Source organism: Macrobrachium rosenbergii, chromosome 22 (assembly GCF_040412425.1).
Source record: "Macrobrachium rosenbergii isolate ZJJX-2024 chromosome 22, ASM4041242v1, whole genome shotgun sequence".
NCBI classification, from domain to species: Eukaryota; Metazoa; Arthropoda; class Malacostraca; order Decapoda; family Palaemonidae; genus Macrobrachium; species Macrobrachium rosenbergii.
The window spans coordinates 22,579,886-22,596,936 of NC_089762.1; the positions used below are offsets into that span (position 1 = coordinate 22,579,886).

Sequence of the window (17,051 nt, forward strand, 5' to 3'; positions counted from 1 at the left end):
CCTCAGCAGAGAAGAAGAGGAAGTCCAGACTTGAAGAGCGACTCTGACCCGAGAAGAAGTTCCGTCAACGACACCATCAGCGAAGAGGGATCCAGTCCCTGGGACAGTGTTGCAGAGGACTTCAAGGGATATCCAGCTATATCCGTTGCTGCTCGGTGAGAAAGCCTATGCTTGCAAGGAAAGCTGGAAGGTCTCCCAGTCCTGAACACACAGATGTACTGCCTGAAGAACCGCTTCTTGTGTAGCTGCTACAGGAGGTTGGGTCAAGCGGAATTCTTCTCAATGCCTCGGCAATCAGGTCGGATGAAGGCGAAGTCTTCAAGTATTTGTCTGTAACTCGGAGTGAGCAATGCTTGTGAACCCCTAGGGAAATGGACAAATACGGAGGGAAAAAACGTATTATCGAGTTTTCCCCAAAAAGACAGCATGCCTCACCGAAGCGGCCCCTGGTCTGGTGTGAAGGAGCGAGAAAAACTACCGACTTTTTGTGCAGTGAGGCAACAGAAGGACGGTAGGGATTTCTCAGTCGAGCAGTCTCTGCATGAATCTTCGTGAAGAAAAGAGTGAGTTGCATGTTCCATCCCGATCACTCAAACCCAAGGCCAGGCTTGCCTACCAATACATCCCCACCAGGAATGCATCTGGTTAATTGAGCTGTCGAGTGTGCAATAGAACAACACTCGAGTACCTGCAAATGTCGAGATGAAACAGGAAGAAAAAACGATTACCTCTTGTTTGTTGACAAATGCCACTACTGTGGTTTTGTTGTTCGACGAAACCAGTGAGTGCTGCAAAACTCATCCTGAATTCTCGGACGGCCAAAAGGCTGCCCTGAGCCCAGGACGGTGATGAGAAGGTACTAATCGTCTCGGTCACACTCCTTCAAGAAAAGGTCTTACCAGTGTGCACCTATTCCTCAATCGGTGAATCCGTAAGTAGACACAAGACATGAGGGGAATAAGCAAGCATATTCGAAGGTTCCTTCAATCAAGCATTAGCCTAACTCCTTCCTCATACTTCAAAGAAGAAAGAAGGACGGAGGAATGGAAGCAGACTTCCATTCTCCACCATGAGGATGCTTCTGCAAGATGACAGGGTACCGAGCCAATTAGCTCTAGCCGGGCTGGCATTTCCCGAATTGGGAACACGGGAGAGGAGGCGGGATGGAAGTTCGATGGAAAGAATTGCCGACACCTAAGGGAAATGGATACTTCTGAAGGGATCCATTCCCAGGTCTCGGCAATGTCGCTGCCAGTTCCAGAGATTCAATAAGTATCATTTCGTCCAAGCATCAGCAGTTGCAATCTTCTTCTGAAGCCTGGGACTTCTTAGTTAAGGAGTTGAGGGGGGCTGGCTTGAACTCAAGGTCCAGTTGAGATGACTAAGACCCAAAGGTCTTGGCCATTGTCCAAAGGATAAGGCAGTGCCCTGGTACGAACCTTGATTACCGAGGTATCTGGCAAATCTCTGAAAGAGAAAGACAGAACCAAGTAATGGTTCGTTCCTAAGGGTTGAGCCAACACGGGACTTACGAAACCAGAGATCCGAATTGGGACAAAGTCCTTCTTCTTAGCACCAGAATTGCCCAAAAAACTGCTGTTGGCAAGACCCTCCGAGGCAAGAAGAATTCATATTCTATCGAGGCAGGGGGGGGGACAGCTTGGTATCTCGACCTGAATTAACTCCTTCGAAGAAAAGAATTCATCAGGTTGAGAACGCTCTCGGAAGCCAGGACTGCAGCGATCCCCAACACTCTCGGCCCCTCGGGAACTGCAAGGGTTGCGAGTGATGAAGATTATTCATTGGGGGAGCCGCGGTCCTGTCCCTGGGATCCTTGCGCCGACAAATCGGCGCGAAGTTCTCTGAAAACACAGGGGCGATCGCAACTTGAAGAGGATGACCCTCGCTGTTTTCGAAGTGTTAAACTCCTGTACCTCTCCCCTTGGAGGGAGACCTTGACAGATCCCATGAAACCCTCCTCAGCTACCTGGTTATACTACGAGAGAATCGGGGGACCGACACCCAAAGCACGCCAGGCAGCCGAACTCCGAAGAAGTTCGTCAGAGCTCTCTCTGTCCGTCTTGCACTTCTCGGAAAAACCAAGAGGAGAAGAGGACAGGTGAGGAGAAAGAGTATCCCTACCTGTCCTACCAGTAAGATAAGCAGGAGAGGTGGCCCGTGAGCGATAATCAACCGAAGGAGATTACTGCAACACGGGGGAAGAAGAGCACTTGTGCCATGGCAAAGCACTTTCCTGGGAAGAGTAAAAAAATTTCACTCGAACATAGCCGAGAACCCGAATCGGAAAAAACCGAGTAGGGCCGAGCCGAGCCGAGCCGCATCGAACCGAGCTGATCACACGAACGCGATCCAGCTGGTTGGTATGCGGTGAACTGGGAGGTAGGCGGGCTGTGGGGCGAGCTGAGCCAAGCCGAGCCAGTCTGGCAAGCCGAGTCGAGCCGAGCCAGTCTGGCAAGCCGAGTCGAGCCGAGCCAGCCTTGTAAGCGCAACCAGGGGCCAAGCTGAGCCAAGCCGATCATGCGAACACAATAGGAACTGGGCAAACCGGAACTCGTCTGCCGTGAACAATTGCTAGTTTCCCGAACTCTAAACTCTTTCGAGGCCAAGGCCCCTCGAGAAGAAGGTTCAAAGTGGAATCCTGTGTCTGCTATCTTGCATGCTCGAACCCCAAAGTTCAAGACACAAGAATGAAGCCTGGCCGAGCAACCGAAGCAGCTGGCAGGCAGTATCGAGACACCTGGTGTCTCAGCACCCAGACACCCGGGCGTCTCGGCACCTAGAAACCTGGGTGTCTCGGCACCCAGACACCCGGGTGCCCCGGCAAACAGACACCTGGGTGTCTCGGCACTTTCTCTCGTCCTGTGCCTCTCATCAGGAGAGCGCTCGTGATTCACAGAATTCAAGCTATTCACGAGACTCCCAAAAATCGGGAGCGCCTGCTTTCAGTTTCCTAAGAGATCGAAAGAGCCAAGCACAGAACCAGTCTTAGACGCAGACTTCCAAGACTGGCAACAAGGGCGTGGCCTCGAGAGGCTGCGCTCTCACGGCCCCCAAAACGCAAGACCCCACAGGAGAATGCGAATCGGTTCCCGCCCTCAGAAACTTGTCTCCCGGAAAGTCAGTCCCTTACAAGTCCCTCAGGACTCCCAAAGGGAATCTCTTCCCTGCTTTTTCTGACGTTTGAACCGACAGGATCGAGACACCAGGCTGGGAACCTGACCAAGCACTGGCAAGCACTCGGGGAGCGCTTGTGGTGCTGGCAGGAAGAGCCGAGACACCTGGATGCCTCAGCCCTTTCTCTCGCACTGCTCCCGAATCGGGCCGAGGAAGATCTCTCCAGACCAGATCGGGATACTCCATATTCCACAGAATCTCGAGCACTCAGAGCGGCTTGTGAATGAGCGCTCGAAGCAGCCCCCATCTTAGAGGCGGAACCTCTAGGACTGGGAATGGGATCGCAAACCAAGGTCTGCGCACCCGCGGCTTCCAAAACACAAAACCCAGGGCTATGCGAATCGGTTTCCTAACCCGAAGGTTGGGAAGAGCCAACGAGAGACCCACTCCCTCCTCGAAAGGAGGCAATCCCTAGACGTCCAAGGGCATCAAGGGGAAGAAGCAGCCTTCCTCTCCTTCGGCCGACGGAGGTCTGTCTGATTCTCAGGACCCACTTGGACCTCGGGAGAGGAAGGGAAGACGCAGCAGAAGATGAAATCGAAGATAAGATGAAGACGGCGGCGGCTACTTCCACAGGGCGGCTTCCTTCACCTCCACCCCAACATCTACGGGATGGTGGACACGAAACATTGTAACCTCCAGGGCAGTCAGGCAGGAACACAATGGACGTGGCCCAGGACACCACCACCAGGAGAAGCAGCAGGCATGATTAGGATAGCTGATGCAGGAGCTACAGCAGCGGTCTGGAAGGCAGGAGCTACTGCAGTGGCCAGGAACATCACTTCAACAGGGTGACTTCCTTCATCTTCACGCCGAAATCTTCTACAGGATGGCGGACATCGTAACCTCTGGGGCAGCTGACAGGAACACAACAGAAGCAGCCCTGGGCACGACCACTAGGAGAAGTAGCGGGCACAATCATGACAGCCGATGCAGGAGCTACATTAGCGGTTCAGATGGCAGGAGCTATTGCAACGGACAGAAATGTCACATGAAAGTCACCAGCAGCGACAGGAATGATCAGGGCGGCTGAGGCAGGAGACCAGGAAGAGCAGCCCAAAGACTGTCGTCGAGTTGACAAGAGCATAACACAGGGAACAGAAGGAGCAGATGGACCACATATATGCCGGAGGCAGTGCAACAGCATACATGAAGACCAGCAATGACAGCAATTGATTCACATCAGCTGGAACAGAGTCAGAACGATCCTGACGTGAAAATATGTCATCTAACCAGGTAATGTGGTCGATCCCGAAGCAACACTAAATGAACGTCGGGACTGCTTCATGCGAGATATCCTTTGATATATCCAGCCAACTACTGCTGTGTCTGCGATGCTCACTGTCAACCTGAAAGAAAAAGCAAAGATGATTAGTAGAGGAAGACTCCTCTCGCTACAAGGGGAACTGCCCTACGCAATGGGAGGAGGTACTCTAGAAGAGGTTGCCCGATCGCTCCCCGCCCCTGGTCTTCGCCAGACGAGCAAGCGAAGAGGGCAAAGGAGAGAGATCTACTAAAGGGGAGAAAGAAGAACCTATGGGAAGAGAAAATGGACGGAGGGGAGGCCACCAAGGGCGCCGTGGAAGCGGAACTTACTGACAATGCCTGCAACCTCCCACCCGGCCCGTAGTTCTCCAAGCGCAGGTGGCAAGCAACACTCAGCATAAGTAGGAAGGAAGCAGTGATGCTCCTTATACACAGAGGGCGGAAGCCCAAGAAGGGAACGAAATCTTACATCCCGATCAATGTAAGGGAGTGAAGATATTACGTCCCAAACTATATCTCCGAATGTACAGGGGCGCCTTCAGTATTTACGTAAAGGACTGCTGGAAGAGAAGCATTACCACTCGTTTACACTTCTCCAATTATGCCCTTGGCCGTCAAGCCCAAGACACAGTGCAGGGAACGACGGCTTGTGCAAGGTTATCATAAATCGTGGGTTTATAATAATAAATATCAAACACACGTACAGTATATATAAACAAAAATATAGAAAGATCCCACCAGGATAATAAGAGCTTAACGACAGTCAGGCAGAGAAAACGAAAAACACGTCAGCAACGCATGACGGCCGAAAGCAAACTGGAATGTTTACATCCGGGCAGGCGGGTATTCCCGCCTACCTTGCGGTAGTTACTGCCTAACCACCTTGCTCAAGAGTTTAACGGCCGTTTCCAGCCTAGGCCTGAAAGTAATTCCTAATGTAAAGGACCAATGGTTTGTATATCGTGTCGGAACAAACAGGGTTTAATAAACCCATGACTGTATTCATACATTAAGGTTAAGAAACGGTGACATTTAGCTCTTGATACAGCCTTTCAATTCTCAACAGCATAACTGAAAAAATGACATTTTGATAATAAAAGTTTTATATATACTTGTCAAGTAACTACGCAGCTATTAGTTTCAAACTATCACAGCGGTTTAAATTTAAAATTTGTGCTAGTACTTCAATTGTTTAGTGTTTAGTGTACTGTAGTTGACTAGTCCTGCCCACTAACAGGAATACCAGGAACGATTTAGCAGACAGCCTAATTGCTTGTGCCTTTATGTCCATGTGAGGGGAGGAGGGAGGGCTCCGATTCTGTAATTATTTGGTAAGTATATATAAAACTTTATTTTATTATAAAAATGTCATTTTTATATAAATAACTTACCAGTATGTACAGGCAGTCCCCGGTTATCAGCGGGCTCATTTATCAGCAATCTGGTTTTACAGGGATTGTCTAGCGACAAAAATCGGCGATTTTCGGCACCGATTGCTGCTTTGTGGCACTGATAATTGGGTACTGGCGCCGATACATAAATAACAGACATGCCAATCTCCGGTTATCATCGTCGATAAGAGCTGAAAATCGCCGATTTTCGCTTATTGTCATACTGTTGGAAAGGAACCCCTGCTGATAACCTGGTACTTACTGTAATTGCATAGCTGAATCCCACATTGACAGGAGGTGGGATACATGGACATACAGTATTCTACTCCAAAACATTAAGTCATGTAATCAATTTGAAATAGAAAAGTTGCTAGCATTGAAGACAATGCTTCTTGTTCCTGATCAGTCAAGAGAGCTACTGCAGGAGAATACTGCCTCTGGTTGGTGCTTATCTTAACCTGTAGTGGTGTGGTGGTACAGCCCTGGAGCACCTCTACTTAAGTGGGAGCTTTGCAGCGAAGGAGTACTCTGAATGCTGCCAAACCATTAGTGGAAGTTTTGCAGCGGAGTTATCCAAAGGCTAGCAAAACTTCAAAAAGTGCCCTTGCCCTGGGTGCAGTACCACAATAAAACAACTGGACAACACTGTCACCTAAACTGAAATAAAACCACAACCCAACCACTGAGAGTGGTGGGTGCCCCAGGTACATTGTACCCCCCCAACCCCATCTCCTGCAAAATCAACACCTCCCCAAGGTGAAGAGATGGTAGTAGAAAGTCCTTCGCTTCCTTCCGCAATACCATGCCAGTCACTAATAATGATCGCAAGGTACTGTAAAATATTAACACTTTTAACTTCATTAAAAGTCAAGAGAAGTGAAGAACGATTACACATCCAGAATGCTGATTGCAGAACGAAAGTAAGGGACATCTTGTGCCTGACAGCTAATGAGGTAGAAGCTGCTCTGATGTCAATAGCTTTCACTAAAACTTAGTCAAAATACTCTACTGAATCTGAGAGTGGTCTCATAAATATGGTTCATTAGGATGAAGGACAATGCATACTTAGATAGAAGGTAAAAAGAGTCCATGCCACCACACTATAGATTATGGATGGCCCTCTGCTCCACCGATCCTACTCTAGTAATACCTGAAAAACTCCAATTGGATAGAGAGCTCTCTATTCTTCCACATATCCAAGGATGAGGGGAGAGTTGGAGCCAGACGATCAGGAGTTGGTGACAGGCGCTGGTTGCTCTGAGCTTGCACCAAGCTGTAGTTGGAGCCAGCCGAGCTAGATGCTCAAGAGCTGATGAAACGTTCCTAGGCACTCGGAGCAAGAGCTGGCGCCAGGCTGTAGTTGTGCCAGGCAAGCTGGAAGTCAGGCAAGGTAAGAGCTCAGGAGCTGGTAGACATTCCTGGGCGGCAGGCTGTAGTTGCCACCAAACGAGCTAGTTGCTCAGGAGCTGGCGGGCGCTCCTGGGTGCTTGGAGCATGAGCTGGTGCCAGGGTGTAGCTGGTGCCAGGTGAGCTGGAAGATAGGCGAGGAAAGAGCTCGGGAGCTGCTGGACACTGGGTGCCCAGAGCCCTGTTCCCAGCTGTCAAGAACATCTCTTCCATAAGTTCTTGGGGAGAAAGAACAGGTCCAGGTCTTAGAAGGGTCCTTGTTCATGGCTAAACTTCCAAGGGTAAACAAGCAAACCACGCTACTGAGCCCGTAGCTCGAGACTCGTTAATGATGGAACATGAGAGATTCTACATCCTCTCAGAAAAGAGGCAATCTGCACTTTGGGTCACAGATGTCTCGGAAGAAGGAACGAGGAGTCTAAGATGCCATCTAAGGAAATTGTTCACAATCTGATAGTCAGGTCTAGAAGACTGATGTCTGCATCTAGCTATAGCCTCTGCAGTACGTCTTGAAAAAACCTTATGTTCTGAAAAGCTTCCGAGTAGTGTGAAGTCCGTCCGAGTAAGAGCAAGCCACCCTCGGTGGTATCTCTTCTAAGTGTGTGGTTGACTGAGAGATACAGACTGAGGAAGGAGTCTTGGAGAGTCCACCAACCACCCTGGCAGATTGGAAATCATGGGTCAGAACAGGGCTGTGAGGGTCATCGTAACGCTGTGATGAGTCTGAAAATTGTTCAGCACTTCCTTAAGGTGGCAAACAGGTACTAAGTCAGTCTGCTCCATAGAATCCACAGAACCTGACAGACCTGACTACAAAACTCAATTCATTGTCTGCAGTAAAAGCTCTCTTGTTGTTTGATGGAGAAAGCATGAGCAAGAAAGTCTCCTTGCCAACGTAATAAGGTTAGGACTGTGGTCTCGTCTAAATGAATTACCACAGTCTAGGAGTGAAAAAAGGGTCATGAAGCACTGAAGCCCTAAACGAATCACTTCAGTTCTCTGACAAGATATGCAGGCTCCGTTTTTCCGGGGACACAATCTGGAAACCTCCCAGTTCCTCGAGCAGGCTCCCCGACCTAGATGAAGGTGCTGAGCAGAAGACTAAGTCTAGTCTCAGAGAAGGAACTTCCCTTCTGAAAGACCAAGCTCGGACAGCCACCACTGCATGTCCGACTTAAATTTGGGCCTAAGGGAAAAAAGGACGGTATCCAGCTGTATTTCCATGTCCAAGTTGGTCTTGTGTTCAACACCTTCAAGCTTTCCTTCGTAGGGAGACAAGATGTCAGCTGTCTTGGGATACAAGGACATATTCAGGAAACTGATGTTCATGGTCAGAAAATGAAGATGACTGTAAGAGCAAGGACTCAAGAGTAGACTTACGCCTTAGAGGCCGATGCCTAGATCCCTGAACTGGAAGAATGGCCAACTAGACTGTCTAGTTCATCTCCCTCCCAAACTCCATTCTCTAACTGTGGGCCATGCAGACTTGTAGCCGATTCTACGGACTACAAGCAACGGAGCGAACTTGCATATCATCGTGCAGACTCGTGGACAACTGAGCAGACTAGTTGCCGACCCTGCTGATTCTCGACAGCCATGCGAACACGAGGGCATCCTTGCGGGATTGACTCTTATTGGACTTACTGAGAAATCCATGAGAGACAAAGAAATTTGGTCACAGCATAACGGAGATGTGTCCAAAATCTCAAAATTTTTAAAGCAATTTGTACTTTTCCTAACTATACAAACCTGAGTTCCTTTACATTAGGAATTACTTTCAGTGGGAGCTGGAACATGGCTGTTTAACTTTAAACAAGGTGATGAAGTTCATAGTTAACTACCGACTACGGGTGGGGGCCCCGCCCACCCAGTCGGTATGCAGTCACTTTGCCTTTTGGCCCAGGAAGCAGAATGAGGGTGGCTGAGGTGGGAATTTAATGTAAAGGACCTCAGGTTTGTAGTAATGAAAAATACAAATTACTTTAAAAATCTGTGATTTGTTCCTACACGATATACAAACCATCGGTCCTTTACATTATGAAGACTTACGTCTTGGAGGGAGGATTCTGAGTAAGCTTCTGAACTGACTGGAGTTTGCCTCACCTGGGACTCCTTCCTTGTTATGTAAGAGCAAAGGAAGGAGACCAGCCTCTGACGAATTAAAAAGAAGTGTGAATGACTGTGTCCAACTGTCAGACTTCTGGACCTTTCAAAATAATTTGTGTGTGGCAACATTGCTTCAAAAAAGGCTTGGACGAACCCAGAACGTCAGAGACAATAGAACTAGGATAACCAGTAGGTTTGTTTTATTGTCAGCCCCTCTCTCCCCTTGCTAGAGAGAGGGGAGGACTTGCATCATCTAATTAAGATTATAGACAGCGTGCTCAGTTATGTAGGCTCACCTGCATGACCTGCCCGACCAGCAAGTGACAGGAGGCAACTCAACTCTCTCTGCAAGAGAGGAGAGAGAGCAGGGAGGGAGCCAGTCCCCACCCCCCACACATTCGCTCTTTGCCACCAAACACCTTAGGTGAGATGCAAACTGTCCACAATGGGATCCGGACAAGCTACACAACTTGTTGAGCAGCCACCACAGGGCTCAGGGAAAAGGAGTTCCAAGATCTGTAGGCAACATCCGGAAGACAGAAAGATATGAGAGTGGACAGCCTACGCCACTTTCTGTCTTAATACCTGAAAAACCGACAGGTTCTTCCGGAGTGCGAGGGGCGGACCAATGTCCCTATCCTTGTGAGGTACATGGAGAGAACTCATAGCCTCATGCTAACTGAGGAGAATGCTCATTTGATAGCCTCACAAGGTTAGAAAGAAAACATGTGTGAACACTACTTTCTTAGTCGAAAAAGCACTAAAGAAGAGTCAACAACACTCAGGCTTGAGATGTCGAGTCCTCTTGGAGATAGTACCAAGGCACTCTAACTGGAAACAGTAGTATCTTGCATGAGTACAACTAACCAGAACCAGTTCATGATGGGACTGAGTGACTCAAAAGTCTTGCTACGAGTTCCGGGACAAACTCGAACGAGACAGAACCGCATCTCCTCGAGTGCCATAGTCTGGCTGGAGACCTAGGCATCCACATGCACGAAGACAAAGCAGGAGACCTCCTTCCCAGGTGAGCTTAGCTGTGGGTTGCATCACCTGTCTGGGACCCTGGCACCGTTCCCATGCAAGAACATACCGGGGGTGAGGTCACGCTTGAGCATTGGAACTTCACTCTCTCGTAAGTCGGGCCCTGGTCCGAAGACTGGGGACCTTACTGGTGTCAAGGAAGTCCATGGGACCCCATGCAGCGGCAGAAGAACCTTATTCTGCCTGGGGAAAAGATTCCCGAGGCAGAGATTGGTGACACAGGAGTCTTATCAGAAGCCCGTGTACCTCTGGCAACACTGGTGACCGGAAGAACCGTGCGCCTGAAAATCCTGTGGCACAGGATTCTGTGGAATCCGTACAACAGTAGCCACAATACACGGAGATCTGCAGACTCCCGTGCACTGGTGGAAGGTTCTTCACCAGCCCAGGGACAGGTGTCAGAGACATGGGTGTCCATGGGGACGCGTGCCTCTGTTGCATGGGGTTCCGAAGACCCCCGTACCATGATTCCCATGTCTGTAGATAGGGAGAAGCAACTGAGAGAGTCCTCGCCTCTGCCGAGGCTTGAAGATTGTTCCATGGGTTGGGAGATGTTCTATCAGTGACCAAGGAAGTAGAACGATAGCACAGTACAGTAACATCTTCTGATGATTATCGTAAGGAATGTCTGGAGAAGAGGGCCAAATCCCTGTCACCTGACACTGGCGATGAGCTTGATTGTTATGTTCTGAAGCCCCAGGACGTACCAGGCTAACAGCCACCTACTCGTATACTTGTATCGTCAACCTGTAGAGTTGGAGGAAAACCTGCTCCCCCACTTTTTGTTGACAGAAGTTACTTTTGTGGTGAAGGGGGTACTGATGCTCATCCATACCACAGAGCAGCTTACCAAGATTTTTAGTCTTTGGAAAAGCCAATAAAGCTGTCCTGAGTTTCAAAAATTGGTGTGGAGATGCTTGCCATGCTGGTTCTGCTAACCTGAAGGAAACAAATCTTCCAGATGTGCACCTCTTCCCCAAGTCGTTGTACCTGCGAACAGGGGCATGACAGGAGGGGGAGTTTGCAGAGACACTCCAATGGAGCTCCTGTCATCTAGTCAGTGGGCTAGTCCTCAATTCATTTCTTTCCTGAGGGAATGGAAAGGAATAGAGATCCCTTATTGGAGACATGAATCCTTGTATTCTCCATTGAAGAGAACAATGGAAAACCATTCCTGAGGACCCAGATCACTATGGTTGACAGTTGAACGAGGACAGCTGTTACTGTTGAGCTGACTTTCTTCACTGAAACTGCTGATATAGGACTGAGACTGAAACACCAGCGTGACAGGTCACTAAGTGTTCTGCTTGAGTGTGGGGTCAAGCTTCTCAAACTTGAACTAGACTACAAAATCTTCTCAAACTTGAACTAGACTACAAAGTCCTACCAGTAGAGAGGTTTTCTTCTGTTGCCCTAAGAAGACCCGCCAAGCAGAGAAGTTGTCTCCTGTTCCCCAAAGAAGACTGATATGTATTTGAAAATACATATCCTAAAGGGTACTGAGGATACCGTCTTCAGCAATGTCTGCCCCTTACAATGAGCCTCAGTCTTCTTTAAGGCCAAAGTCTCCTTGAGAGAAGACTGAGGAGGGGACCTCCTCAGCGCCTCCGATTGCTTGAACCCTCAAGTCGGAAGTGCTTGGTCAGGAACCTGGCTGGGTGATTGAAGAAGTACTGGTAGGAGGTGAAGAAGCACCTGAATGCTTTGACACCTTCTCTCATACTGTGCCTGCACCAGACTGGGGAGTGGACTCTCCAGTACAGATTTGAGGTTTGGAAAAACCTGAGTACACAAACACAAAGCTCCCGTACCACATTGAAGACGATCCATGGGAGCCTCCGCTACCCGGGTGTCCAAAGAAGATTCTGAGAAGAGGCAGGCACAGCACCAGTCTCGGAAGAAGACCTCCCAGAACTGGTTCTGAGTACGCAAATCTTGGAGACTTGTGCACTCGGGCTCGCGAATCACAACACCTCGGCAAGGTTTGTGATACGACCCCCGAGTCCAGAGACTGGAGTGAGTTGAGAGATCCCTTCCTTCCCTGGGCGAGCATCCAAAGAAAAAGGTGTGGAGGCAACAGCAAACGAAGACAATGATACAACTTCTCTTCCTCGACTTCCTCTTCCTAGATATCTCAAGATGGTGGGGAACACCTGATCTCCCCTACAGGCTGTTGTCTGGTGGCTAGGTAGGAAATAGACTGGCACAGTCTCCTGATGATGGAGTCCTATCCAGGGGTGGAGAGTTGTCACAGTAGCGGCCTCCAGATTTGCCGCTTCTTGCTGCAAGAGGGAGATCCCTTCTGCCGCCCAAAGGGATCTCTCTGCAGTGAAAGACCCGGATCTAGACGAACCAGGTCCGGATCAACCCGCAGGCATGTAGAAGCACTTCTGCCAAGTCAGAGAAGGGGGAAGAAGCTTCTCCGATCGGTTCAATTTGAGTGAATTCTCCTGCCAAAAGACCAGGATATTTAGTCGATCGAGTACCCTTTCAGAAAAAGCCATCAAAGCCTTTGGTTCCTAATTCAGATCCCAAAAAGATTCGAAGCGTGACAGCAGAGGCCATGGTCCCTTCCTCGAAATCACTGTGCTGACGCATCGGCACGATGACCCATGCAAAGGTCCTCTGTATCTTGGGGATGTCCGCATCCTGGAGAAGAGGACCCTTGTCAGTACTGTACTGTACATATTCTTTAATGAAAATAATATCAATTGCTGTACCGTAAGCATAAAAAAACACGAATCCAGAAATTCACGACAGATCGACGTAGGTAGCACTGCCATATTTTTTGCTTTATCTGATTTATTGTACCGCATTTCATTACGTGTGTAGTTGACTACGATTTTATCACTGCTGACATTACATCTCTAATCACTGTAAAAATATTTAAAATCCAAATTTCATACATTGGCAACTCTCAATATTCTCATCCCAGCCATAGTTTAAGTGCCTTTAGTTCTCATCACCAGCAAGTTGCTGTGCTTTGATGCACGTGTAAACATTTCAGTTCTCTCTCTCTCTCTCTCTCAAACAGTATAGTACATATATTATTACTTTAATGGAAAAAAACAGCAAAATATCAATGAAACGCTATTTCACTTACAGAATCCATTTATACTGTGCTTAGACTTCGATGTAAAAACCACAGTTTCTCTCTCTCTCTCTCTCTCTCTCTCTCTCTCTCTCTCTCTCTCTCTCTCTCTCTCTCTCAGAGTATACATATATTTCAATGAAAAAATACAGTAATTAGTGAATAAATAGCATTACTCTACGAAAAAGCGAATTGGTGATAATTTTAGAGATATAGCCCAAAAAATAATCTGCAAATTAGTGAAATTTCCCCTGCAGACAAGTGAGTTATGTGTTCCACAAAAATCCGTGGCAAGTGACCGCGGAAATGTGAAAAGTGTAAAACCCGGGGGGGGGCACTGTAGCTATGTAATTACTTAGTAAGTTATTACTTATATAAAAATCTATAGTTCAAGGGGAAATGCCCAGGGTGTTTTAGAATACTGTACAGAAACTAAGTACATACAGCACACCGCTTCATTTTTCACAGACATAGGAAAATGGATAAATAGAGAATCAGCTCAACATGAAACCTTACGAGCTATAAAGCTATTTTTGAATCGTTCCCATAAGAGCATAGCACAGCACATGCACAGCTACACATTTATGCACCATAAATGTTTGCATCAGAGTTAGGAAAGAACCAGAGAGAAGTGTATGTCCTATTTACATTTGTAAACAATACTGTGTACAAACCTGACTGTTGGTTGTTTAAAATAGCCCATAGCTCTGCTTCTTTTAGTCATCCTAACCTACCTCACACATGTAAGTCCCAATAAAAGCCGTACACTACTTCACAACTTCTAAGAAACAAACAAGTGGCTTAACCTACAAGAATCTATGGTATTACTCACTTCTACAGCAACAACAAAGAGTCATATCCTTCAGATAAAGGCAAGGCCATGGGTCCAAGGAAATTCTGATTCTTGTAACCCCCACAGGGATACTTGGGCTACTCCACATCATCAGTGTATCCGTAAAAGGACATAATGCCAGCTTCTTGACCACTTTTTTAAGACCTGAAAGAAAAAGACAATATGAAAAATTTTTTAAGTAATCTGCATGTTCCCTAAGTATATAAACCAGAGCCTCTTATATAGGAATATCCACCAGTGCAAGCTGGAAACAGTTGTTGAACTTGTTAACAAAGGTGGTTAACCAGTGGTTACAGGGGGTAACCTGCCATCACCAAGCACTTTTTCCTTCTGCCTCTAGGAAAAAGTGGGTCAGATGAAGTGGGCGCTTAGATAAAAATCTCTGATTTGTTTACCTTATGAAAATGACATATGATAAAGTTTTATATGTACTTACCAAGTAATTACATAGTTATGAGCTTCCTACCTATGGCAGCCTAAAAAATTCAAAATTCGCGGTAGTGCTAGCATTTGTTTTGGTGTAGGTAACATGCCCCGCCCACTTTCAGGAACCAGGAGGAACAACTTAGCAGATAGCTTCAATTTGTTTGCGCCCTTATGTCCATGCGAGGGGAGGAGGGAGGGCTCCGATTGTGTAATTACTTGGTAAGTATATATAAAACTTTATTTTATCATAAACAAGTCATTTTTATGGAAGTAACTTACCAAGTAATTATACCAAGTAATTACATAGCTGATTTCACATTGAAAGGAGGTGGGATCCATGGACGTATTCTACCCCAAAATATTAATCAAGGTAATGACTTGGAAATAGAACAGTTGCTAGCATTGACACAACGCTTGTTGTTTTCTTACCTGGCAAGAGAGCAACTGCAGATAGTTACTGCCTCTGGTCGATGTTCCTTTGACCTGTAGTGGGCGTGGCTGTATAGCCCAGAATCACCCCTATGTAAGTGGAAACTTTGGAGCGAGGGAAGTAAACCCGTGTCTAGCAAAGTTAAAAAGAGATGCCCTTGCCCTGGGCGCAGACCAGAATAAACCAACAACGCTGTTACCTACACTGTAATAAAACTCACCACCCAAACCACTGAAAACTGGCAGGCACTCCAGGTGCTACGTAACACCCGGCTTCTCATAAACTCGACACCTTACGCCAAGGAGAGGGACAGTAGAGGGATAGAGGGCCTCCTATGCTTCCTCTTCCAACACCATACCAGCCATGATAAAGGTCCCAGTGTACTGCAATTTTCAAAAGTAGTTTCCATGTCCTTGAGGTAGTGTACAGCAAAGACTGACTTGCATCTCCAAAAGGTTGATTGGAGGATACTTGAAAGAGACATATTATGTCTGAGCAAGAGAGGTAGCAATAGCCCTGACCTCGTGGGTTTTCACTTTAAAGATTGGCAAGATGTCTTCTTTAATCTGGGAGTGAGATTCTGAAATCAAGCTTCTCAAAAAGAAGGAAAGAGCATTCTTGGAAAGAGGAAGAGAAGGGTTCCTCACAGAGGAGTGCACCAGAGGTTGTTCAAAGGCCTCCCTGATCTTCTCCATCCTTTGAAGGTAATACCTAAGGGCTCTTACAGGGTAGAGAAGCCTCTCCTCCTCTTCTGGCCTGAGGATGTCCATTAAATTTTTAGTGGTGAAAGGATGGGGCCAAGATTAGAAGGGTCCTCATTCTTGACAAGGAATCCAAGTGAGGAGGAGCAAGCTGCGTCTCCTTGTGAAAAGCCAACTCTCCTATCCATTGCTTAAAGCCCACTTATACGTTTGGCAGTAGCCAAAGCCACTAGGAAGAGGCTTTTCTTGGTAAGGTTCCTAAGAGAGACAGAGCAAAGTGGTTCATAGGAGGGACCTGAGAGCCAATTCAGAACGATGTGTAAATTCCAGGAGACAACGTCCGACTTCTCTTGCTTGATGGAATCGAAGGACTTGATTGTGTCACTTTGGCCTTGGTCAGAGGACAGATCTAGACCTCTATGTTTAAACACGAAACCATTAATAGTGGAGGTGGAAAGCTTCCTGGAGGTCCTCAGGTAAAGCAAGAAGTCAGCTACCTGACTTATAGAAGTCTCAGAAGAAGAGACATTATGGCGGCTGCACCATCTTCTGACAACTGTCCACTTGGACTAGTAGAGCTTGCTAGAAGAAGGTTGTCTGCATCCAGCAATAGTTTCTGCAGCCTGTCTCAAAAACCCCTTCGCTCTGACAAGGTGCCTGACATTCTGAAGCCTGTCAGGGCCAGAGCAGACAACCATTGGTGGTACCAGGAGAGTGGGACTGTCTGAGCAGCGATTGTTATTGTGGCAGGAGCCTCGGGAAGTCCACTAACAGTCGCAGCAGGTCTGGGAACCATTCCTTCCTTGGCCAAAATGGGGCAACTAGGGTTATTGAAACACCAAGGTGGGATGCAAGCTTGTTGATCACCTTCTGATCATACCGACGGGAGGGAAGGCATATACATCAAGACCTTCCAATCCAGAAGCATGGCGTCCGTCGCCCATGCAAGAGGGTCCGGGACAGGGGAACAGAAGCGAGGAAGATGGTGGTTCCAGGGTACTCAGCGCAGCTTGTGAACGAGTGTCCGACACAGTGCTGGCCTTAGAAGCAGGCTTCTTTGGCACAGCGGCGGGAGTGGAAGCCATGGTCTGCATGCCCTCAGCTCCCAATATGACTGACCCGGGGATCAACGAATCAGTTC

The 17,051-nt window shown here is 47.7% G+C and overlaps 1 protein-coding gene across 28 annotated transcripts in view; it reads right to left on the minus strand.

The window, feature by feature from the left end:
• The window catches only part of LOC136850637 (uncharacterized), a 379,925-nt gene that overhangs the window by 300,325 nt on the left and 62,549 nt on the right, over positions 1-17,051 (minus strand). For all 28 annotated transcript variants that reach the window (XM_067124380.1, XM_067124382.1, XM_067124371.1 and 25 more), the window contains exon 2: positions 14,333-14,497. In XM_067124380.1, the coding sequence (XP_066980481.1) occupies positions 14,333-14,444 (112 nt within the window). In that variant the 5' untranslated portion in view covers positions 14,445-14,497. The remainder of the gene's footprint in view (positions 1-14,332; positions 14,498-17,051) is intronic.